The 23,126-nt window shown below is 55.1% G+C and overlaps 13 protein-coding genes across 13 annotated transcripts; 7 read left to right on the top strand and 6 right to left on the bottom strand.

The window, feature by feature from the left end:
• Positions 1-46: 46 nt before the first annotated feature.
• Positions 47-1,501, top strand: L969DRAFT_97376 (uncharacterized protein; the record flags this gene model as incomplete). Its single annotated transcript, XM_014709444.1, has 6 exons — positions 47-228; positions 281-371; positions 429-502; positions 556-1,223; positions 1,274-1,314; positions 1,361-1,501. The coding sequence occupies 6 exons, from the start codon at positions 47-49 to the stop codon at positions 1,499-1,501; spliced, it is 1,197 nt and encodes a 398-aa protein (XP_014564930.1).
• A 97-nt stretch (positions 1,502-1,598) lies between these two features.
• Positions 1,599-1,856, top strand: L969DRAFT_97375 (uncharacterized protein; the record flags this gene model as incomplete). The annotated part of the gene is made up of 1 exon (XM_014709443.1): positions 1,599-1,856. The coding sequence occupies one exon, from the start codon at positions 1,599-1,601 to the stop codon at positions 1,854-1,856; it is 258 nt and encodes an 85-aa protein (XP_014564929.1).
• Positions 1,857-1,944: 88 nt separating this feature from the next.
• Positions 1,945-3,614, bottom strand: L969DRAFT_97374 (uncharacterized protein; the record flags this gene model as incomplete). Its single annotated transcript, XM_014709442.1, has 7 exons — positions 1,945-2,060; positions 2,120-2,167; positions 2,220-2,924; positions 2,975-3,076; positions 3,123-3,200; positions 3,251-3,310; positions 3,362-3,614. 7 exons carry the CDS (start codon positions 3,612-3,614, stop codon positions 1,945-1,947), a joined length of 1,362 nt encoding a protein of 453 aa, XP_014564928.1.
• Positions 3,615-4,545: 931 nt separating this feature from the next.
• L969DRAFT_55075 (uncharacterized protein) lies at positions 4,546-4,728 on the top strand (the record flags this gene model as incomplete). The annotated part of the gene is made up of 1 exon (XM_014709441.1): positions 4,546-4,728. A coding segment is annotated over one exon (183 nt), but the record flags the coding sequence as incomplete, so codon positions are not given.
• A 661-nt stretch (positions 4,729-5,389) lies between these two features.
• Positions 5,390-5,551, bottom strand: L969DRAFT_55122 (uncharacterized protein; the record flags this gene model as incomplete). Its single annotated transcript, XM_014709440.1, has 1 exon — positions 5,390-5,551. The coding sequence occupies one exon, from the start codon at positions 5,549-5,551 to the stop codon at positions 5,390-5,392; it is 162 nt and encodes a 53-aa protein (XP_014564926.1).
• A 376-nt stretch (positions 5,552-5,927) lies between these two features.
• Positions 5,928-6,509, bottom strand: L969DRAFT_97373 (uncharacterized protein; the record flags this gene model as incomplete). Its single annotated transcript, XM_014709439.1, has 2 exons — positions 5,928-6,218; positions 6,273-6,509. The coding sequence occupies 2 exons, from the start codon at positions 6,507-6,509 to the stop codon at positions 5,928-5,930; spliced, it is 528 nt and encodes a 175-aa protein (XP_014564925.1).
• A 143-nt stretch (positions 6,510-6,652) lies between these two features.
• Positions 6,653-9,262, top strand: L969DRAFT_97371 (uncharacterized protein; the record flags this gene model as incomplete). The annotated part of the gene is made up of 10 exons (XM_014709438.1): positions 6,653-6,669; positions 6,719-6,793; positions 6,847-7,611; positions 7,665-7,962; positions 8,242-8,366; positions 8,419-8,488; positions 8,547-8,643; positions 8,698-8,701; positions 8,742-9,174; positions 9,227-9,262. 10 exons carry the CDS (start codon positions 6,653-6,655, stop codon positions 9,260-9,262), a joined length of 1,920 nt encoding a protein of 639 aa, XP_014564924.1.
• On the bottom strand, positions 9,151-11,205 carry L969DRAFT_106010 (uncharacterized protein; the record flags this gene model as incomplete). Its single annotated transcript, XM_014709437.1, has 7 exons — positions 9,151-10,044; positions 10,098-10,193; positions 10,244-10,530; positions 10,589-10,802; positions 10,862-10,948; positions 11,005-11,100; positions 11,152-11,205. The coding sequence occupies 7 exons, from the start codon at positions 11,203-11,205 to the stop codon at positions 9,343-9,345; spliced, it is 1,536 nt and encodes a 511-aa protein (XP_014564923.1). The 3' UTR covers positions 9,151-9,342.
• Positions 11,206-11,395: 190 nt separating this feature from the next.
• On the top strand, positions 11,396-16,763 carry L969DRAFT_97368 (uncharacterized protein; the record flags this gene model as incomplete). Its single annotated transcript, XM_014709436.1, has 20 exons — positions 11,396-11,414; positions 11,486-11,502; positions 11,564-11,677; positions 11,728-11,897; positions 11,953-12,094; positions 12,145-12,650; positions 12,700-13,009; positions 13,059-13,277; positions 13,335-13,676; positions 13,731-14,078; positions 14,132-14,224; positions 14,272-14,358; positions 14,431-14,528; positions 14,791-14,847; positions 14,907-15,010; positions 15,069-15,208; positions 15,263-15,377; positions 15,427-15,542; positions 15,603-16,577; positions 16,635-16,763. 20 exons carry the CDS (start codon positions 11,396-11,398, stop codon positions 16,761-16,763), a joined length of 4,101 nt encoding a protein of 1,366 aa, XP_014564922.1.
• On the bottom strand, positions 16,663-17,639 carry L969DRAFT_91003 (uncharacterized protein). Its single transcript, XM_014709435.1, has 4 exons — positions 17,410-17,639; positions 17,267-17,355; positions 17,108-17,214; positions 16,663-17,056 (listed from the first exon to the last, which is right to left on the bottom strand). Exons 1-4 carry the CDS (start codon positions 17,576-17,578, stop codon positions 16,810-16,812), a joined length of 612 nt encoding a protein of 203 aa, XP_014564921.1. The 5' UTR covers positions 17,579-17,639; the 3' UTR covers positions 16,663-16,809.
• Positions 17,640-17,712: 73 nt separating this feature from the next.
• Positions 17,713-19,003, top strand: L969DRAFT_55276 (uncharacterized protein; the record flags this gene model as incomplete). Its single annotated transcript, XM_014709434.1, has 4 exons — positions 17,713-18,477; positions 18,525-18,613; positions 18,658-18,809; positions 18,864-19,003. The coding sequence occupies 4 exons, from the start codon at positions 17,713-17,715 to the stop codon at positions 19,001-19,003; spliced, it is 1,146 nt and encodes a 381-aa protein (XP_014564920.1).
• Positions 19,004-20,227: 1,224 nt separating this feature from the next.
• Positions 20,228-20,410, bottom strand: L969DRAFT_55288 (uncharacterized protein; the record flags this gene model as incomplete). Its single annotated transcript, XM_014709433.1, has 1 exon — positions 20,228-20,410. A coding segment is annotated over one exon (183 nt), but the record flags the coding sequence as incomplete, so codon positions are not given.
• A 930-nt stretch (positions 20,411-21,340) lies between these two features.
• On the top strand, positions 21,341-22,799 carry L969DRAFT_97365 (uncharacterized protein; the record flags this gene model as incomplete). The annotated part of the gene is made up of 7 exons (XM_014709432.1): positions 21,341-21,593; positions 21,645-21,704; positions 21,756-21,833; positions 21,881-21,931; positions 22,051-22,531; positions 22,590-22,627; positions 22,684-22,799. The coding sequence occupies 7 exons, from the start codon at positions 21,341-21,343 to the stop codon at positions 22,797-22,799; spliced, it is 1,077 nt and encodes a 358-aa protein (XP_014564918.1).
• Positions 22,800-23,126: the final 327 nt, after the last annotated feature.

Here is a 23,126-nt window from a genome sequence, read left to right as displayed (position 1 = left end):
ATAAGCGGCCAGCTTGCTGTACAACGCACTGCAGCTCGTGGCAGTGATGCTGTCACTCGGTTATGACAGCTCAGATTCGCAATTGCCAAGTCCATCTCACTGTGTACCTCAGCACGATGCAGTCGCTTTCGTCCTGTCTCTGTTCATCATTCTCGGTCTCGTGGGCAGCTATATACCGCAGCACTATCGGATCATCAGTACGGGCACAGGCGAGGGCATCTCACCCTGGTCAGTGACACTCGCGGAACGCTCAAGTCACCGTTCTGATGACTTGGGTTAGGTTCCTACTGCTCGGCGCAACGTCGAGCGCTTCCAGCTTTCTCAATGTCGTCGTGCTACAATGGAGCGTCGTGAGATGCTGCGAATACTGGGTGCGTGTACATTCGGCTCTGCGCGCGATGTGCTCTGATCAGACTGGCACGTTGCAGTCGCCGTCAAGCTGTTTTGAGAGCGTTCTCGGCATAATACAGGTCGGCCTTCAGTTCATCATGTTCAGTCTCATGTCAGTCTATTCCCTCTGCATCACAGCAAGGAGCTTAGTCAAATATCATGTAGATTCGTTCTCTTTCTCATCTACTTTCCCACGCGCACCAAGTGGGTTCGCGTCATACCCGTCTCGCCTTCTGAAGAAGTCAATGACCCGCTCGGAAGTTATCTCGCGCAACACTCGCCGAAGATACAGAGCGGTTGGACGACACGCCTGTCTGCGTTGTTCTGGCCTTCGACAGGCTTGCGCGTCCGACGCGAGTCGGCAAGTTCTGACGAGTCGGATGGCTCATCTTTCGATCCACGCTCAGCATTGCTACCATCTGCGTCTCGAGGTGCCATGTTGAGCTACTCGCCGGCGTACAGGCTGTCTGTCTTGCTGGGCGTCGTCACGCTAGTATATACCATCATCAGTGCCATTGTCACCATTCTGCTGCTGTCGACTTTGCCGAGAAGCTCAGACATACCCGAGGATACACCGCCATCGAGTCCGCCAAACAGTGAACACGCCTCTGCTCGTCTGATAAGGCACTGGGCGACCTTCCTGGGCGTCATGGCCACCTTGCTTGCGCTGTGCCAGTATCTGCCCCAGCTTTGGCATACCGCTCGCACACGGCTCGTCGGCAGCCTGAGCATACCGATGATGCTCATACAGACACCTGGAAGCTTCATCTTTGTCTATTCACTCGCCGTTCGGCCGGGCGTCAACTGGACCTCCTGGGCGGTCTTTCTCATCAGTCAGTTCATCACATGCGCATCTCTGCATAGTCTGATGTTCTGCGAGCAGCCGGGGTACTGCAAGGAACACTCTTGGTCATGTGCATCTTTGTACGTCGCCTGACCATCTCCTGCGCGAACCTGACCAGCTTTACAGTGGAAGACAAGGCAGAAGAACCTCGGCATAGACGACTATGGCCGAGATCTCGACAGTGCCGCATCAGAGAGCGCACAAGAGAGGACGCGACTCCTGCAGCCTCCAACGAGGACGCACAGTCATGCAAGCGGACCGTTGTGATGCCTGGACGCACTTGGAACCCGCTCGTATCGACATCAAGAGCATAACAATACCGATGCTTCCGGATGGAGACCCGACCTGATCTCGGCGCCACACAATGTTGCTCCCTGCTTGCTGGACTACATTCAGATTGCGTCTGAACGCCCACAAGCATATCACGCTGCGCATGTGTGCACGTGATCGGCGACAAGGCTCATCCAGCATGCGCATCGAACCTCCTTGCAAATCTCAGGCGACAGACGAGTCCTTAGGTGGATGCGGATTCGACTCACCTGTGCTACGCTCTCATGGGGTCAACCGACCGCTCACAGATTATACAGTAATGGTGCATTGTCATGCTGATACGTGCTCGTGAATTACTAGTGTGCTGTTGTCTTACATCTAGATTAATGCTTCTGACTGGCTGAAACGCCATCGATCTAATCCCTCTTCGAATGCAAGTGTCAGGTTGCTCGCTCCTCCATCACCATGACCTCGATCTTGCGAACTTCCCATGCTGCCTGGGCAGCACGCTTCTCGCGGGAACCGCTCAAGAAGCGAGTGTGACGGTGTGAGAATTCTGCGAAGCGAGCTGAGATCAGCATGGAGCGTTGCGATCATATCTGCAGACGATGTCACCCTTGAAGATACGGACGAGGAGCTGAGCGGTCTTTGGACCGTTTTGATCTGATGGCTAACGCATGAGCCTCAGCCAACGATGATGCAATGGAAGACTTGCCGTGGGCGAATTTGCAATCACCAAGCAGGATCGCGAATTTCTCGATTTCCTTTGGGCCAGGCGCAAATTGGCCGAGTGCGTACTCATAAAGCAGACACTGGTACTCGGCTGTACTGGCGTTGCGGGCACGAGTCATCTTGTCAGTGGCGAGCTTGAATACATTGGTGTTGAATTCGCGCAGAAACATTACTCTTCCGTAAGCTTGCATGTCTTCGATCGAATTCACAGTATTCGTTGCCCCTGCAGCATCGCCAGCTGCCTGGAAGGCTTCTTGATTGTCACGGCCATGCGAGCGTAAGACTTGTACCACTTCTTGATAGCAATCTGAGCATGAGATTAGATGTGTAGACTGTCCACCTGCTTCGGCCGAATAGCGGGCTCTAGATGTTGTGATAGTGCCACAACCGATACATGGAGCTTGCGTGGGTTCAGTGTTCATAGTGAGCGATGTGGCACGCGTTGGCTCGAGCTCCGGGTTTGTCTCTAGATAGGGCGGCGACAGGCCTGCGGGGACCGCATTGCCGTTCTCCTCGTGCATGCCTGCGCAAGCTTGCGAAAGCGTGCCACAGCCGGAGCAAGCCGCTTTTGATGGGTTCGTGGTCGCAATGAGTACAGGTCCTTGTCTACCCTCCGGCTCCGGCATTGTTCCCAGCGAGATCGCAGCGTCATCACCCGCGCCGGCATCGTCTGCGAGCTCGTGTCCACCTGTGCATCTCAATGTGAGCGTGAGAAGGTCCAGATGAAGTGGGTCGAACCTGTGTGCGTCGCCGAAGGGCGAATTGAGCTAGGATCTGAATCGTCTTGACGGCGCGCTTGGCCGCATTGGGTCTCGAAGAGAAGCAGTACCTGGTGAAAGTCTGCATATGGGTCAGCTTACTTCGAATGATGGTAGCACGGAAGGACCATCGCCGAGATAATCTTTGCAATAAGACGACGGCGGGGTCGAGCCGCCTGGGACGACATAATCGTCGGGTGGATAGCCTCATCATGATGTCAGCTCAGACAACGCCGAAGAGGACGGTCTGGCTCACCAGCTTGAGGAGGGTCGGCTACGTCATCTTTGATGGAGTCAGAGCCGGTATGCAAGGTCGCTGCGTGTCCACCCGTGAGCGCGACTACCCGTACATGAGCGTGACGCTTACCCTTGCTTTCAGTGTTCGTGAAAAGCAGCTGCTCGGGCAGNGCAGTCTTGCGAAGCTTCGCNGCAAGCTCGAGATCTGCTTGCTCGGCCTTGAGTCGTGCGAGTCTCGATTTGGCTGCCTTGAGGGCCTCCTTCAAATCGTCGACAACGAGTTGTGCCGCGCTNACTTTGTGACGAGCGTCGAGGAGCTCGTGNGGCTCGGGGATTTCNAGTGAAGTGTCGCTGTCGTCGACGATCTCCTGATATGTCGCCATGACGCCTGNAAGCGTGACGCGCGCAAGGTAGACAGTCCTCGAGGGCGCAGCCTNGCTCGCTCGCTCGTGAACGCGCATCACGTGNATTGTGGTTTTGACATGTCACCGCGGCAGAGGACAATTTGCTGCACTCTTGCATCTGTCATTCTTCCCTTCTAATATCTGCGCGAATAGCACTCTCTTGCGCAACGCGCCTTGCCGAACGAGTCGCAAGAGCGGCTATCTGACATGTATGGCCCCGACCGACGTTTCGACCAGCAAATTTGGAGGTCTTGCGTTTAACTGTAGCAATTGAATCGCTGCTCCTGGACCGCTACAATGCATCTTATCTATCCATCCGTAGAACGCAGCGAATCGGCATCTGAAGGACGGCAGACGACCAGTATCAAGCTATCGCGCAGCCATCTTGGAAGAAATATCTTAAGCCCCAAGCCGCTAGTCGAGCTTTGCAAATCTGATGCATTTATATTCGTTCCAGCTGTCCGCGCATAGCTGTGTCCGCTAAAGAGCATGCGATCGATCGAGCAAAAGGCGCGTACAGGACAGAAGAAGGCTCCTGCCATTGGTGAGTGTCGACGCGATATATTCCGATACTGTCGCTGCGTCGATCTGTCTGCAGTCGCCTTGACGTTCGGACAGCGAGGAAGAAGCAAGGCGGATGATTTGATAGCCGCTGACATCTCGAGCGGGCGGCGGCGGGCTATAGCGGACTAGCGCGCTGGCGACGCGCCACATCTCGCTCGAGCTCGCTCACGCTTCGGGTGACCAGATGTCCAGCGCAAAGAGCACGAAAGCTAGCTCAGCGATCGATGCCAAGGGAATCTCCTGAAGAGCTGCGGGACACTGTCGGCCCTCGGACATTGGCAGAGTAAGGGGCCACGGACCGGCTTCAACTTGAGACTCAGCTGAGCCCGCCCATAAGAAGCCNGTCAGCTGGTCTGGTCCCGATACGAAGGTGCTCAAGGGCTTCTTGATCACCACGACCGAGCATCATCCAGTGGTCATCGCTAAAGCTCGGGTCCGGCATTTGCACTCGTCGGATCGGCCTGATCAGATTCCCCGTTTGGAAGTCAGACTGGGTCGGAGGGTGGGCCTCAGGCTTCACGGCTCATAGCGCATTGCATTTGTACGTCACCGAACGAGCCGCGAGCCTCGAGCAGTTCGCTCGCCTCTATATGAGTATCTCGTCCCGGATGATGTCTGGAGGAAGACTATCAGTCTCGCTCAAAACAGACAATGCTGGTCATACTAAATACTTGGACTTCACCAGAGTGCAATTCGACACGCAAGCAAAGGCAGCATATCCGATTGCTGGACAGCTCACTCAAATCTCGTAGACGAACAAAGCACAACATTGAGGAGCCTGGCGCGCTCAAGTATCACGCGCGCAAAGTAAGCGCACAAGCAGACGAAAGGAAGCGCATATTGCATGTTGCAGTAGTGCGAAAGATCGTCCTGAAGCTGTCTGAATGGCCGCCAGAAGCTGTACGATTGCGAGCGTATAAGCAAACAATGTCTAAGTCAGATTGCCCCTCGTTGTCGTACAATCTTTTAGAATTAGCGAAAGCTGAGTTGACTGGGTCGCCAGAGGAAGTGCTGGCCTTGCAACCTGAGCTCGCATGAACATCGGGCCGTCTTAGACCCGTGCGCAACCACAATCTCGAGCATGAAAGTGTCATGGATCGCTAAAGCCCGAGTCGCTACACTCCTTGCCGATCGACTGCAGCCTTACTCGCTTCCCATACGCCGCTACACTGTAGCAAGCAGTGGTCGCATTAGTCAGTGGTTCCCTCATTGGCATACAGTCTTTCTTTTTGGCGGGGCCGAGTTGACTGGGTTGTCAGAGGTAGGTCGCCAGAGGAAGTGCTGGCCTTGCAACTGAGCTCGCATGAATATCGGGCCGTCGTAGATCCGTGCGCCCCCACAATCTCGAGCATGAAAGTGTCATGGATCGCTAAAGCCCGAGTCGCTACACTCCTTGCCGATCGACTGCAGCCTTACTCGCTTCCCATACGCCGCTACACTGTAGCAAGCAGTGGTCGCATTAGTCAGTGGTTCCCTCATTGGCATACAGTCTTTCTTTTTGGCGGGGCCGAGTTGACTGGGTTGTCAGAGGTAGGTCGCCAGAGGAAGTGCTGGCCTTGCAACTGAGCTCGCATGAATATCGGGCCGTCGTAGATCCGTGCGCAACCACAGTCTCGAGCATGAAAGTGTCATGGATCGCTAAAGCCCGAGTCGCTACACTCCTTGTCGATCGACTGCAGCCTTACTCGCTTCCCATACGCCGCTACACTGTAGCAAGCAGTGGTCGCATTAGTCAGTGGTTCCCTCATTGGCATACAGTCTTCTATTTTGGCGAAGACCGAGTCGACTAGATCGCCAAGGATGACCAGAGCTGAAGTCGAAGCAGCGCGGAGTGGAGTGCGAATTCTTAAGGCGGAAGTTGACCGGCGCGATTTCTTCGAATCTCGTGACTGCAGCGCGCCACATGTTCCCCACTTTGGCCGATTGGCTCCCGCGCCAGGCGACATTGCTTGTCGTAATAAGGTCGGTGGCTTTCATCCATACCTCTCTCCTTCTCTTCGCGATGATCACATTAGCTGCCTAATAAGGTTACCCAGTGTGCGCTGACTTGTCTCGTTACCGGCATCGAGACACCAGGAATAAGCAGCTGGCGAGGGATGGCGCAATAGCTACGTAGCCCGCGTCGCAGTCAACGCACGTCGTGTGTCCGGCGTGCACACCAGAGGCTATACAGTGAGATATCCAGCTGATGTTGTATCCGCCGCCTGAGCACGATCGCAGAGCTTGAGGTGGACAGACGTGCTCCTTCGACATGCACGAGACAGCCGAGCGAGCGCCAGTCTTAGTGTGGAACGTGCTGGTATCACGCATGATGCGATAGCAGCGTCAAGACCATTCGAGCTCTGGCTATCGCCGCTGTCAGCAAATGGCTGTTACACGGATGAGTTGATGACGTGGCAAGTTGAATCGATATCTGGCTGGAAAAATGTCAACGCCAAAGCCCGCTTCGTGCAATGGCGACTCATGACGAGTAGGCAGTTGCGCTCTGCCAAGTCTGCTGACCTGATGTTGGCAAGCAGTCAGCCGTTCGAGACATCTGCGGGCGTGACGATTGCGCCGACGTTTGATGCTCTCAATTTGAAGGAAGACCTCTTGTTCGTCCCACTTCTCGCTCGTAGTTCGGCAGGTATTGACGTGAGGTTGACAGACGAGGTATCTATGCCTATAACTTTGAGAAGCCGTCAGCTATTCAGCAGCGAGCCATCATACCGATAACAAAGGGACACGATGTCATTGCCCAAGCACAGTCTGGTACCGGCAAGTCTGCCACTTTTGCCATCTCTGCTCTTCAGACGATCGACATCAACTTGCGTGAGACTCAAGCGCTTGTGCTCTCGCCTACTCGTGAACTGGCGACTCAGCATGTCTCCACTGTCCTCGCGCTGGGTGACTACATGAACGTCCAGGCTTGGGCCTGCATTGGAGGTACTTCGATCGGAGAGGATATCAGGAAGCTCGAGCACGGTCAGCACGTCGTCTCTGGCACGCCGGGCAGAGTGTTCGACATGATCCGTCGACGCTCGCTACGAACGAGGAATATAAAAATGCTCGTGCTCGACGAGGCAGACGAATTGCTCAACCAAGGCTTCAAGGACCAGATCTACGATGTCTATCGCTACCTGCCACCGGATACACAAGTCGTGCTGCTCTCCGCTACCCTACCACACGATGTGCTCGAGATGACGGCCAAGTTCATGACCGATCCTGTCCGAATTCTCGTCAAGCGTGACGAGTTGACACTCGAGGGCATCAAGCAGTTCTTCGTCGCTGTCGAGAAGGAAGATTGGAAGTTTGATACTCTGTGCGATCTCTATGACACCTTGACGATCACTCAAGCTGTCATCTTCTGTAACACGCGAAGAAAAGTCGACTGGCTGACCGAAAAGTTGCGCGAGGCTAACTTTACTGTCTCGTGCGTCTTTGCTTGCTTCGACCCAGACTTTGGCTGACGTCAGCTGCAACCAGATCCATGCACGGCGAGATGCCCCAGAAGGAACGTGATGCTATCATGGCCGAATTCCGACAGGGCGCCTCCCGAGTACTCATCACGACAGATGTCTGGGCACGCGGTATTGACGTCCAACAAGTCTCGCTCGTCATCAACTATGATCTGCCAAACGCGCGTGAGAATTACTTGCACCGCATCGGACGATCTGGTCGGTTCGGTCGCAAGGGTGTCGCTATCAACTTTGTCACGAACGAAGATGTCAAGATCCTGCGCGATATCGAACAATACTACGGTACCCTCGTCGACGAGTTGCCCGTCAATGCCCAAGATATCGCTTGATCAGGCATCGTCATTCTTGAGTGGCCTGCGAGCACCTCCGTTGTATCGAATGTAGAGTGTTTTCAGTAGGTTCGCAAAGTCGGCGGGGACAGGAACGAGCAGCAAAAGCGCGACCGCGCGTCGGCTGAACTATCGAAATATCAACCAAGTCGTTCGGCCGCATTGCGAACTAGTCGAGGCAAGAGACAAGCGAGAAGCATTACAAGCAGGCCCAGCACATAGGGCACCACAGCCTCACGCTCGAGTGAGACCAAGTTTGGCCACGAAGGGTTCACTGGCGCTAGATCTGACGATCAAGTAACAAAGGCAAACATGAGGCATAACACGGGCATCTTGCTTGTTGCCGGCCTACTACCGACTGCGTTTGCGTTCAGTGGAAGGCGAGCTCATATGCGCAGGACATGGGACCTATCTGACCCCATGAGAGGACAGAGGGACGTTCTACAATACTCAGACTGGCAGTGCAGGCTCGTGCGGCTCGATGCTGTACAACTCAGAATTCGTGGGTGATGCCTTATGATGGCTTTCTGGTGATACTGATCGTCACATCTATCATACAGGTCGTCGCAATGAACGAGCAGCAGATGAACAACGGCTGGTGCGGTCAGACAATCACAATCTCCTACGGCGGCAAGTCTACTCAGGCCACCGTTCAGGGTGAGCACATACTCTCCGCTGAAGTGAACGTAGAGCTGACTTTTGCTGATATAGACAGGTATACTCGAGCAATCTCAGAGTGGACTGAGCTAATACAGGCAGAACAGTTGCCCGGGCTGTCCATATGGCGCGCTCGACCTCTCGCCCTCGCTCTTCTCCTACTTTGCCGATCAATCCGTCGGGGTCATCCAGATCACCTGGTCAGCGGGTGGCGGAGGCGACGACCAGCCTGCCAGCTCGACCACGCCACGTTACACGCCCAGCACATCTTACTACACTCCCCCTTCGTCAACCTACACGCCGCCCGCAACGACACAACAGCAACAGCAATGGACATCGAGTTACGTAGCACCTTCGAGCGTCTATGTTGCTCCCACGACGAGCACCAGAGCGTCTTCCTCATCAATTGTTGTCGTACCCTCGTCTACTTCGTCCGCCGTCCCGCAAGTCACGCAGGACGCGAGAACTGCACAGATCGACGCACAACCTCTTGGCAATCTCGATACGATCAATCAGCTCATCATTGCAATGGTACATCCGAGCTAGTCCTATGCATGATGGAGCTAACAGACTCCTGTGGCAGGGTGCAATTGTCGGTGCGGCAGGATCCGCAAAGTAGTCACTGCCACCCTCGTCCGGACTGCGTCACACTGTCACGTTGTATCTTACAAGCAACACGTTTGGCCGATACAGCACAGTCTAGCTGGTCTCCATCGCATCTTCCTCCTCGTCTGCTGCGTTGCCATTTGGCTTGGCAGCCTGGGTGATCTGGTTGAGCTGAGCAAGCGAATCGTTATGGCTTCGAATGGCATTGTACAGCTGAGCTGCCATTTGTCCGTCCCGCTCTTCCAGGAATTTGCCTAAAAATGCGCCAAAGTAGTCAAGCATATTCTTTGAGCTGGCTTGTGTCTCTTCTGAGCTTGATTCGAAGCCTGCTTTGAGAGCCCCTTGTAGAGCGGTCGCACAGTGCTCAATGTCGCTTTGCACCGCAGCCGTAGCATCCTGACTGGCATCTCCGAGGGCTTGGCTGACTGTCCTGAGATGTTGCGAGTTGCCCAGGATACTCTGAACGACTTGCGTGCCCATGGCTTGTATGCCCAAGACTGCTCCATACCGCGTGCCGATAGAGGCGGCTACGCTCACCCGCTCGCTGAGCTCGCCTTCTGCGGTCGAGGGCAGCATGGGCAGCTCAGTCAATGCACGGACAAGTGCCCGCAATATCCGAGGCTTCAGGGCGGGATAAGCATGTGCGTAGCGGTCCATGATCAGTCGGAGCAGTGACCCTGCGTGCTGACGGAGGTCTGTACTGTGCAATTGAGCTGCGCCAAATGCGACTGCCGAGCCATCGCCGAGGACGGTCGTGAGCAAGGGCGTCAAGACCGCTGGGAAGATCTGATGCAGCTGCAGCATCGCACCATGTCAGCTCTGTAATGAGCTAAGGTCGGCCACTGTACGTAGGGCTCTATGAAAAGATTCGGGTTATCGATGAGTGCATGAATGACAGACAGTGTTTGATCGAGCAGCACGAGATCTCGCAAATTGTGTGCAATCTGGGTTTCGCTATGTCAGACGAAACGACAGTCGTAAGACTTGGAGATACCTTTTCGACACTCCACTGCACGAGATAAGGCACGAGCGGTCCGATGCCGGTATCGCCTCGCAGACTGGCGAGTGCAGCTTCCCGCATCGTCTCGTCACTCTCGGACGTCGCAGCGGCAACGAGACGCTCGAAGTAGAGCTGCAGCTCGCGCGAGAGGACATGTTTGACGAGTGGTCGCACATCGTCTGGATTGGCTGTCGGCACTTTCGGCGCTTGGGATGCAAAGCCGCCGGCTCGACTGCCAAAGGCATTGGCATGTAGATGCGGTGTCTGCAATGCTCGTATCTCTGCGAGTGAACACTGCATTAGCCCGCTGCTTCGTGCTGTGCTGCCATGAAGCCTTGCCTGCAGGAGACGGGTTCTGAGGTATCGCTGGTTGCACCCCTTCTATGGCAAGCCAGTGTGCTGTGTAGCTCACATCGCGTGGCGCTGGTGGCAGTTGAGCGTGCAGTATCCTGTTGAGGTCGATCTCCTCATCCTCGACGTAATAGACCGTGCCCGTCGCTGTCGTCGTCTTTCGAAAGGCAAGCGGCGTATTGGTTCGGAAGCCGTAGAGCGGCTGCATGACCACATCTTTATTAGTCTACACAGCCCTGATACTCAGATAGGTTGACATGCCTCTACATTGCGAGCCTTGAGCGCATAGTCAATGTCGTCCACCCGCAGCTTCGTCCGCTTAGCATGTCGCATGAATTTGAGACTTTCCTGCGAGCAGAAAGACACTCATTACAGCGGTACTTGTATCAATCCATCACACCTGCCTCGACGAGCTCGTGTAGTCTGTACTCTACATCCGTAGCGAGAGCAGCAGCCACTTCGTCGGACAGATTGGCGATGCCGCATGACTCTGCCACGTCCTGCTAGCCCGCGTCAGCTCGTGAAGTGTGCTGCAGCACCTGAGGAGGAACCTTGACAGAATCGGCAGGCCATACGCTAGACGACGGTCCGCGAGCTGGCGCCATGTTCCAGCTGGCCTGTCGGAGGCTCGAGTCCAGCAGTCCAGGGCGACGCGAGCTTTTTCCCCGCTAAGTGGAGAAGACAGCTCGTCGCGGCGCCTGCGATTGCCTGCAACAGTGCGAAGCTGCGCTCGCCTGACTCGCCGCTGTCGACCGGCCCTCATCCACTGGGCGGCTTGAGAATCTCATCGTCAGGATGTATTACAACCTCAAGGGTGAGCTCGAGCTTCCTATCGCCGGCAAACGCGTGGCTAACGAAAGCGACCTGTGTCATGTGTTCCTGCAGCCCTGATCAAGGCCATCGTGAGCTGCTCATGCTCTGTCTGTTCGCATCGCATAGCTGACATGACCTACGTCGGTGCAGCGCGCGACCAAGACGATCGCAGATGAGCGGGCGGTCATACAGAAAGAATCGGCAGCTATCCGTACTTCGTTCAAGGAAGAGGATAGCTTCGCCCGTCATCACAACATAGCAAAGGTCAGCATGAGCCTCCCCGACCGCTGAAAAAGTTCACACGAGCGCGACAGCTGCTGTACATTCACATGCTGGGCTATCCTGCCCATTTCGGTCAAATAGAATGCCTCAAGCTCGTTGCGAGTCCAAAGTTTGCAGACAAGCGACTTGGCTATCTCGGCATCATGCTCTTGCTCGATGAGAATCAAGAGGTTCTGACGCTGGTCACCAATTCCCTCAAGAAGCAAGCGACGCGCCTTTCATCAGGCTTCACATCAGCTGACTGGACCCGCTCACAGTGACATGAACCATGCAAACATGTACATCGTCGGTCTCGCGCTCTGCACATTCGCCAACATTTCATCAGAAGAGATGGCAAGAGACTTATCGAACGAAGTTGAAAAGCTTATGGGCGGCAATAACACTTACATACGCAAGAAGGTAAGCTGCGACAGTCAGGACTTGCCCAGAGGACTTACGTGAGCCTGAAGGCATCGCTATGTGCTATGAGAATTGTGCGCAAAGTGCCAGATTTGCTTGATCACTTCATAGACCGAGCCAGCGCCTTACTTTCCGATCGCAATCACGGCGTCTTACTCTGCGGCGTCACGCTCGTCACAGATATGTGTGCACTGGATCCCAACGCGCTGGAGAGCTTCAGAGCAACAGTGCCGCTCCTTGTCCGACATCTCAAAGCCCTCGTCACGACGGGCTACTCGCCCGAGCACGATGTCAGCGGCATCACCGACCCGTTCCTGCAGGTCAAAATACTGCGCTTGCTGCGCCTCCTGGGGAAGGATGATCCTGTCTCATCCGAAGCGATGAACGATATCCTCGCGCAAGTGGCTACAAATACAGAATCGACAAAGAACGTCGGCAACTCGATTCTCTACGAAGCGGTGCTCACTATCCTCGATATCGAAGCGGAATCTGGCTTGCGTGTGATGGCTATCAATATTCTAGGCAAATTCCTAGGCAACAGAGACAACAATATCCGGTGGGTTCCATGCTCGCTGCTGCCAGTGTGACTGCTTACGGCTACGCAGATATGTCGCGCTGAACACGCTGAACAAAGTTGTCGCGATGGACACCAACGCCGTGCAAAGGCACCGCGCCATCATCTTAGACTGTCTACGCGATGGGGACATCTCAATCCGACGGAGAGCGCTCGAGCTGTCTTACGCGCTTATCAATGACGCCAACGTTCGGGTACTCACGAGGGAACTGCTTGCCTTCCTGGAGGTCGCAGACAATGAGTTCAAGCTCGGCATGACGACTCAGATCTGCTTTGCTGCCGAACGATTCGCGCCCAACAGGCGGTGGCACATTGACACTGTCCTACGCGTGCTTAAACTGGTACGCCCCTCGCGTTGCTAATTTGACAGCCCTGACGTTACGGACACAGGCTGGCAACTACGTACGCGAGGAAGTACTGAGCAATTTCATCCGTCTCGTCTCGCATACACCAGAGCTGCAAGCTTACACGGTCCAAAAGCTCTATTCTGCGCTGAGGCAAGACGTCTCGCAAGAGTCTCTGACTCTGGCTGGCGTCTGGATCATCGGCGAATTTGGTGATGTGCTTATTCAGGGTGGCGCATTTGAAGAGGACGATGTCCTACGCGAGGTCTGTGCAGCCTTATCGATACGCTCGTGATTACTGACCTCTAGACTCCGTGGACAGGCGACTGATCAGGATATCATTGACTTGGAGGAGATCGTTCTGCAATCGCCCTACGCCAATCAGACTATTCGACAATTCGTCCTCGCATCCCTAACGAAACTCAGCACGCGCCTGACAGATCAGTCACAGCTTATCAGGATCGGCACGCTCATGCAGCGATACGATCAGAGCGTGGATGTCGAGATTCAGCAGCGATCTGTCGAGTTTGGTGCTTTGCTACGCGCAACGAGCGACGTTCGCTCGGGCGTTCTGGAGCGGATGCCACCGCCCGAGCTCAAAGCCACCGTCATCGGGATCGTCAGTGAGAAGCGCGCAGTCGGGTCTACACGGCCGGAAGCAGATGTGCGTCCTTGACCCCTCAGCAGGCACCCATGCTGACCGATCAATTAATGTCAGTTGAACGAGCAGGGCGGAGAGACATCTGCAGCTGGTCAAAGTAGTCAGCAAGCTACCCAGGACCTTCTAGCCGACATCTTCGGGTCAAACGATGCGCCCGCTCCAACGGCGGCACCGACTGGCAGACAGCAGGCGAACACAGACGTCATGGGCTTGTTCGGCGGCGACGACGAAATTCCTGCGGCAGCGCCAGAGGCGTACCCTGCATATAACGCCAACGGCCTCGAGCTATCCTTCACCGCGCAGAAGGACGCTCAACGTGCCAATGTCATGAACATTACCGCCACATTCACTGCTGCAACGACATCAGAGCTTAGCGGCGTAGTCTTCCAAGCTGCTGTGCCAAAGGTCCGTTCATCGTCTCAGGATCATATTAAAATCTGACGCGGTCTCGTTGGCAGACACAAAAGCTACAATTGATGCCTATGTCCAGCAATGAGATAAGCCCAGGCCAATCAGAGACGCAGCAGATGCGCATTATGGCACCGCCAGGTGTATGTGTCTTACTTCGTATCGTGGATCACCGCTGACAGTCAGACAGAGCGCGATACGATTACGCATACGACTAGCCTACAACGTCGACGGGGCTGCTCATCAGGACCAGACAGATTTTAGCTTTCCGCCGACTGTTGTCACCTGATGAACACGATGCCACGTCATCTTGTTCTCGCGCTTTTGCGATAGCGTCAGAGAGCGAGAGAGCGAGAAGACCTGCTTCAACCTGTCGCACCCCAATAAACCGAGCGGAGAGCGTCTTAAAGCGATATCGAATCAGCTCATCATGTCAGAGACTGCAGTGTGAGTCTCTCGCTCGCTTCGGTCGGGCGTTGGGAGCATATCTTGGGGCAAAGAGCTGCCCGCTCTCAAGCTTGCCTCGCTTGTGGTCCCTTCTCGAGTGGCCGATCCGGAGTCAGGATTAGCATGACAGAGCTGACTGGTTGCTTCTCCGCCTTCTTGTGTCCTTTGATTCGCTCAATATGACGATGCACCTCGGCTGACCTCATTTTGATCGCATCTCTACTTTACGCCGCCACTGCCGGTGCCATGTCAATGCTGCCAGTGCCGACATTGGCCTCATCGGCTTGGCCGTCATGGGCCAGAACCTCATTCTGAACATGTGAGCTTACGGTTCAGACCAGTCCGAGCGAGCTAATCTCCATGTCTATACGCAATCAGGAACGACAAAGGCTACACCGTCTGTGCGTACAACCGTACGGTCTCCAAGGTCGACGACTTCCTCGGAAACGAAGCAAAGGGCACAAACGTCATCGGCGCTCACTGTGAGCTTCCATGTCGCGTCATTGCTAGCAACTCTGCTGAATGCTCGGGTCGAGATAGCCATCAAGGAGCTCGCGGACAAGCTCAAGAAGCCACGCAAGGTCATCATCCTCGTCAAGGCAGGTCCGGCCGTCGACGCTTTCATCAGCCAGCTCCTTGAGGTCTTCGAAAAGGGCGATATCATCATTGATGGTGGCAACGTGGGTCCTTTGCGCAGCTGCACAAGCAGAGCTCAAGTAGTCACGACTTGACAGTCGCATTACCCGGACACGAACAGGCGTACAAAGGAGCTCGAGGCCAAGGGCTTGCTCTTTGTCGGCTCGGGTGTCTCTGGCGGCGAAGAAGGCGCTCGTCATGGCCCATCACTCAGTCAGTCTCTGCGTACGTGCTATGAAACTATATTGATATGCAGCAACAGTGCCCGGTGGATCGGATGCCGCCTGGCCCGAGATCAAAGAGATCTTTCAGAAGACTGCTGCTCAATCTGATGGCGAGCCCTGCTGTGACTGGGTCGGCCAAGAAGGCGCTGGTCACGTCCGTCCGTATTCGAAAGTCGATAGCATGCGCTGACGTGCCTATTTTCGCGGCGAACAGTACGTCAAGATGGTCCACAATGGCATTGAATACGGTGACATGCAGCTCATCTGCGAGGCCTACGATATCCTCAAGCGCGGTCTCGGCATGAAGGAGGCAGAGATTGCCGACGTCTTCACTACTTGGAACAAGGGTGTCCTTGACTCCTTCTTGATCGAGATCACACGCGATATCCTCAAGTACAACGACGAAGATGGCACACCGCTTGTAACCAAGATTGCCGATGTGGCCGGCCAAAAGGGCACAGGCAAATGGACCGCTATCAATGCGCTCGATATGGGCATGCCCGTCACGCTCATCGGCGAAGCTGTGTTTGCTCGATGCCTATCATCCATCAAAGCAGAACGCACACGCGCTTCCAAGAAGCTCGGCGGACCTGCACAGGAAGAGTTCAAAGGTGACAAGCAGCAGTTCATCGACGATCTCGAGCAGGCTCTCTACGCTTCCAAGATCATCTCTTACTCCCAAGGCTTCATGCTCATGCGCGAAGCTGCAAAGGAATACGGCTGGAAGCTCAACAATGCCGGCATCGCGCTCATGTGGCGAGGCGGCTGCATCATCCGATCCGTCTTCTTGGCCGATATCACAAAGGCATTCAAGGCAGAGCCCGAACTAGAGAACTTGCTCTTCAACGATTTCTTCAACTCTGCCATCCACAAGGCACAGCCCGGCTGGCGAAGAATTGCCGCCCAGGCTGCTCTGTGGGGAATCCCAACGCCTGCGTTTAGCACTGCGCTCAGTTTCTTCGATGGCTACCGCACCGAGCGTTTGCCTGCTTCGCTTCTGCAAGCCCAGCGCGACTACTTTGGCGCAGTATGTAGGATGATATCACGAGCAGTCATGGTCCTGATTTTGAGGTTTGCAGCATACCTACCAGATCCTGCCAGAGTTCTGCGGCGACAAGTACAAGGAAGGCACTGCAATCCACACCAACTGGACCGGCAGAGGAGGCAATGTGTCTGCCTCGACTTACACGTGAGCTCATTGAGCGCTTCGTATACCACTCGCTAACTCTCCGACTAACGTTCACAGAGCGTAATGCGTACTAGAATCATGTCAGGAATGCAGCATGCCCTGAGCTCGCTCTGTCGTGCGCTCGCTTTCTCCTTTCTCACTGTCGAGACGGTCAGGTCTGATGGCGAGCTGAGCGGGCTGAGATGATACATTGTACAAGCAAACTCTGATCTTTTATGAGGATGAGTCTCTCTCAGAATGCTGCTCCTCGGCCCCTTCCTCGCCCTCTCGGCCGATAATACGGGTCATAGCCGTAGTAGCCTCCCCGACCACCGCCCCGATAGCCTCTCGCGCGGCCGCGTCCCCTGCCTCGCGCAGACATGCCGGGCACGTTGGTCCGTTTCGCTTTGACGAGGATCATGCGACCACGGAAGAGCGTTTCGTTCATTGAGATGGCATTGGCTACGAATGTTGGCTCTGAGAACTCGACATATGCGAACCTACAATACTTCATCAGCACCTGACATGCTACAGGAGGTACGTGTGCTGACCCTTTGGGGTGCCTTGTGAATTTGTCGCACAGGATCGTCACTCGATTGATGGTGCCACAGTCTTTGAAGAGCTGTTGTAGTTCTTCGGGTGTTGCACCGTAGTCGACCTGTCCATGCGTCATGAGCTATCAGATCTGCAAAAGGTGTGGGGTGACTCACATTGCCGACGTAGATACTCCTCGAATCGATAGCCTCACGCTCTTCCTCGGTCATGCTGGCATCGCCCGTCTCGTCTTCAGTCGCCTGTCCTGCTGGTCACTGGTGTCAGCTCGCTACTCGAGCTGGACAACGTGTCGACCAGCCTTGAGACGTCTGAGCTGGCGCAACAGCGGGTGAACCGGCGACGGGTGCAGCTGAATGGGATGCTTTGGTCATCTCCATAATCTTTGCTCGCTCTGCTTCCATCTCTTGCAACCTCGCTCGCATGGCATTGATGCCATCGTCGTCCTCATCTTCGTGATTGGAGCTCATGGTCGTCGGTCTACCTTTGACTGCTCTCAGGTCGTCAAGCAATCGACAGAATTTCTCTGAGGCGAATTCGAGCGCGCTTAGCAGTTTCCCTCAGATTGAAGACAGACCTCCTGCGAGCGCTCCGAGCCCGCTCGATGTACCCTCCTCTTCTTCTGTCCTCGTTACTCTCGACAACTTTTGTGCATGTCGCCTCCGCCTACTTTGGTCAGAAGCTGGCTATAACATCGTCCACGGCAAGCGATGACCTGTTCGCGATGCATTACCATCTTGTCGCACAGGCAGACGGCATCTGCCAGACTCGTACAACAGCACTCGTGCCAGGCACAACGCTTGATGTTGTCGTCGTCGCCAAGGGTGATCAAGTGGAGTGGAAGCTCCTCGAACGAAGTAACACTGGTCCAGTCAGACTGACAAACGTCTTTCGCTTTGGCCAACACGTCTTTGCCCAGCTCGATGTCAACATCATCGGTCCAGAAGGCTGGGCACAACCTGCTTGGACTCGGGAAGAACGTACCTGCTGTCGCAGTGTCACTACCGTCAGCGTCACCCTCGGCGTGAGCACAGACTCATTCACCATCGATAAGCCCACGCAGTCCAGGATCGTCTGCGGACCCAATGGCTACTTTCAGCTCTCGACGGAGTGCAAAGATTACAGGCCTATGATCCTGGGGTGCGAAGAAGTCCATGCGACAGTGAGCGCACACGATGTGCCGGAAGACCGTCTGCCGATCATTCAGGCCTACTCCTGCATGGCTCGAGCTGCTGGCATGTGTGAGATCGTGCACGCGAACGGCCAATCGCGATACGATAGCACGGAGACCGATCCTGCTGCAGTCACTATTGTTCTCATCAGCAAAGTGCAGTATACTGACCCGCCCTACTTCACGCAATGGCTCACAGTCAGTCCTCGGCCGTTTGCTCATGAAACAGCTCATGTTGCAGCTAGTTTGATCTGGTCAATGCAAGGAGAGTCCATTACCTCTCGAGTAGACTGTCCGGATCAAATCCAGCGCTTTTCTTCGAAGTATGGTCACGGTAGGCTTGCCTCGATGGGACGAGCGGCAGATTTACGGGCTAAGCAGAGGAGCTGGCCCGAATCAGCCGGCATGGTCTGAAATTGATAAGCGCTGCTGCTACGCTCGCTTCAATTGGGGCGTCGAGCTGAGCATACTCGAACATCGTGCCGTTTTCGACCTTCAGGAGGAGGCATTGTCCGTAAGCTGCGTGCCCGGTAAGTCATGCCCCCTGCTAGGGTTGCCACGGAGCTGATCGCGTCCCGTTGCAGATGGTAAATCGATACCCGGCACCTTCTGCTCTGGCGTCTTCCCTGCTATGGCAGACTTTGCGTGTCGGCATACTTCGGCAAACATTGTTGATCTGCCGCTGGGCGTCATCGATCCCGAAGCCTCTCCGCGTGTGGCATAGGGGACCAGAGTGACGCCGGCAGGACGGTCCTTCTGTGTCAGAAGAGCCTAGGGAAGTCTGGGCCGTTTTCTCAATTGCAGAACCCATCGTGACGGCGGGAAGGACGTACATGAGGGCATGCACGAGAATGCACGAGGCCTGCCGTGCAGCAGCCATCCGGCTTCAGCGGCAATCAGTCTCGAGAAGAGGATTCGGGGAGCGCGGGAGCTCGGCGCTACCTATCATGCAGTTCTTGCACGAGAAGTGCGACGATACAACCAGCCGCTGAAGAATATGTCGAGTGCACAGGAACGATGAGAAGGCGATCTTAGGTTTCATTGGCTCATGGTCGGCAAGGCGCGGAGGCGTCTGGCGCGGGAGCCAATCGGCCAAAGTGGGGAACATGTGGCGCGCTGCAGTCACGAGATTCGAAGAAATCGCGCCGGTCAACTTCCGCCTCAAGAATTCGCACTCCACCCCGCGCTTCTTCGACTTCAGCTATAGTCATCCTTGGCGATCTAGTCAACCCAGCCCTCGCCGACAGACAAGACTGCAAAACATGGGGGAGCATTTGACTAAGACAACTCCTGCTCGCTACAGTTCTGTTGCGTATCGTCTTTGACCGAATGAGGCGTCAGTCGAGCGGCAAGAAGTGTTGTGACTCGAGCTTTAGCGATCCATGACACTATCACGCTCGAGGCTGTGGTCGCGCCACGGGTCTAAGACGGCCCGATATTCATGCGAGCTCAGGTTGCAAGGCCAGCACTTCCTCTGGCGACCCAGTCAACTCAGCTTTCGCTAATTCTAAAAGATTGTACGACAACGAGGGGCAATCTGACTTAGACATTGTTTGCTTATACGCTCGCNATCGTACAGCTTCTGGCGGCCATTNAGACAGCTTCAGGACGATCTTTCGCANTACTGCNACATGCANNATGCGCTTCCNTTCGTCTGCTTGTGCGCTTACNTTGCGCGCGTGATANTNGAGCGCGCCAGGCTCCTCAANGNTGTGCTTTGTTCGTCTACGAGATTTGAGTGAGCTGTCCAGCAATCGGATATGCTGCCTTTGCTTGCGTGTCGAATTGCACTCTGGTGAAGTCCAAGTATTTAGTATGACCAGCATTGTCTGTTTTGAGCGAGACTGATAGTCTTCCTCCAGACATCATCCGGGACGAGATACTCATATAGAGGCGAGCGAACTGCTCGAGGCTCGCGGCTCGTTCGGTGACGTACAAATGCAATGCGCTATGAGCCGTGAAGCCTGAGGCCCACCCTCCGACCCAGTCTGACTTCCAAACGGGGAATCTGATCAGGCCGATCCGACGAGTGCAAATGCCGGACCCGAGCTTTAGCGATGACCACTGGATGATGCTCGGTCGTGGTGATCAAGAAGCCCTTGAGCACCTTCGTATCGGGACCAGACCAGCTGACNGGCTTCTTATGGGCGGGCTCAGCTGAGTCTCAAGTTGAAGCCGGTCCGTTGCCCCTTACTCTGGCAATGTCCGAGGGCCGACAGTGTCCCGCAGCTCTTCAGGAGATTCCCTTGGCATCGATCGCTGAGCTAGCTTTCGTGCTCTTTGCGCTGAACATCTGGTCACACGAAGCGTGAGCAAGCTCGAGCGAGATGTGGCGCGTCGCCAGCGCGCTAGTCCGCTATAGCCCGCCGCTGTCCGCTCGAGATGTCAGTGGCTATCAAATCATCCGCCTTGCTTCTTGCTCACTGTTCGAACGTCAAGGCGACTGCAGACAGATCAACGCAGCCACAGTGTCGGAATATATCGCGTCGAGACTCACCAATGGCAGGAGCCTTCTTCTGTCCTGTACGCGCCTTTTGCTCGATCGATCGCATGCGCTTCAGCGGACACAGCTATGCGTGGACGGCTGGGAATGAACATGAATGCATCAGATTTGCAAGGCTCGACTGGCGGTTTGAGGCTTAAGATATTCCTTCCAGGATGGCTGCGCGATAGCTTGATACTGGTCGTCTGCCGTCCTTCAGATGCCGATTCGCTGCGGTCTACGGATGGATAGATAAGATGCCTTGTAGCGGTCCAGGAGCAGCTATTCTATTGCTAATCAAACGCAAGACCTCCAAACTTGCTGGTCGAAACGTCGGTCGGGGCCATACATGTCAGATAGCCGCTCTTGCGACTCGTTCGGCAAGGCGCGTTGCGCAAGAGAGTGCTATTCGCGCAGATATTAGAAGGGAAGAATGACAGATGCAAGAGTGCAGCAAATTGTCCTCTGCCGCGGTGACATGTCAAAACCACAATCCACGTGATGCGCGTTCACGAGCGAGCGAGCCAGGCTGCGCCCTCGAGGACTGTCTACCTTGCGCGCGTCACGCTTCCAGGCGTCATGGCGACATATCAGGAGATCGTCGACGACAGCGACACTTCACTGGAAATCCCCGAGCCTCACGAGCTCCTCGACGCTCGTCACAAAGTCAGCGCGGCACAACTCGTTGTCGACGATTTGAAGGAGGCCCTCAAGGCAGCCAAATCGAGACTCGCACGACTCAAGGCCGAGCAAGCAGATCTCGAGCTTGCTGCGAAGCTTCGCAAGACTGCTCTGCCCGAGCAGCTGCTTTTCACGAACACTGAAAGCAAGGGTAAGCGTCACGCTCATGTACGGGTAGTTGCGCTCACGGGTGGACACGCAGCAACCTTGCATACCGGCTCTGACTCCATCAAAGACAACGTAGCCGACCCTCCTCAAGTTGGTCAGCCAGACCGTCCTCTTCGGCGTTGTCTGAGCTGACATCATTGATGAGGCTATCCACCCGACGGTTATGTCGTCCTAGGTGGCTCGACCCCGCCGTCGTCTTATTGCAAGGATTATCTCGGCGATGGTCCTTTCGTGCTACCATCATTCGAAGTAAGCTGACCCATAATGCAGACTTTCACCAGGTACTGCTTCTCTTCGAGACCCAATGCGGCCAAGCGCGCCGTCAAGACGATTCAGATCCTAGCTCAATTCGCCCTTCGGCGACGCACACAGATTCGACCCACTTCATCGGGACCCTCTCACGCTCACATTGAGATGCACAAGTGGACACGAGCATGCAGACGACGCCGGCGCGGGTGATGACGCTGCGGTCTCGCTGGGAACGATGCCGGAGCCGGATCCGGAGCCAACGCCGGCAACGGTGCTTCCGGCTGCTACCGCATCGTCTCAGGCACCCTGCGCAGACTGCGGCGGAGTCTCGGAGTCGACAATGCGCTTCGTTGTTGGCGAGTCTGGTCAAAATGCCTCGGCTACCTCCTGCTGGCCTTGCTTCAGGAATGTCATGCTGGTCTTGCAGTCTCATCGATCAAGACAACAGTCAGACGCAACTCCCTGCGAGTTTATACACGGAAGAAGGCTCTCCTCCTGCGCTCTTTCAACACGAATGTCTACAAACTCGCAACGGACAAGGAGACACGCGCTCGATGCGCATCGACGGCACAGTTCCGAGTCTATCTCCACGTATGGCGTCTTCTCGCTTGACCAGAAAGCAGTTCAGGTATTCCAACGATTCCTGGGAACCACCAAATTTGCACACGGCAAGTTGCTTAAGTCTTCACTGATTGCTTCGACTGATGAGCCTGCTATCAGACAACAATAGTGGCAAAACGGCACAGCTCCTTGTCCGAATCTTCAAGGGTGACGTCTTCTGCATGCTCTGTGCCACGACCAAGCTCATCCTGATTCCCTCGCAGAACTAGCAGCTCGACACTCTGCGTTCATGAGAATCCATCGCACCAACAAGGGCGCTCAAACGGAATGGGACGCTCGCACGCTCGAGGAAATGTCGAAGGAAGAGAGAGACCCTTGATCTCCGCACAGGCAGCATCAGATAAGTAGCACATGACAAATTAGAAACACGATAATGGAGCACGTTCGTAGCATGCATCGTCACTGTCCACGTCTCGAAGCAGTCTGAACGTCTACGATAGCGTATGCATGGTCTCGCCAAACCCAATGACAGACGTCTTCAAGACTACCGACGACCGACAAAGAAGTCTTGCCTTGAGCTATGCTCCGTTGGCCTGACCGGGACTGAGAATGATATGCACGAGTCACAAGGCAGATGCCTGCTCGGCCATGCTACAGACTGATCGTCTGCTTCTGCCCGGATGCGCAAGTGGATCTCTGCGGCTGT

Source organism: Mixia osmundae, assembly GCF_000708205.1.
Source record: "Mixia osmundae IAM 14324 unplaced genomic scaffold scaffold_15, whole genome shotgun sequence".
NCBI classification, from domain to species: Eukaryota; Fungi; Basidiomycota; class Mixiomycetes; order Mixiales; family Mixiaceae; genus Mixia; species Mixia osmundae.
The sequence above is the reverse complement of the archived record's forward strand: the minus strand, read 5'-3'. Positions and strand labels throughout refer to the sequence as shown.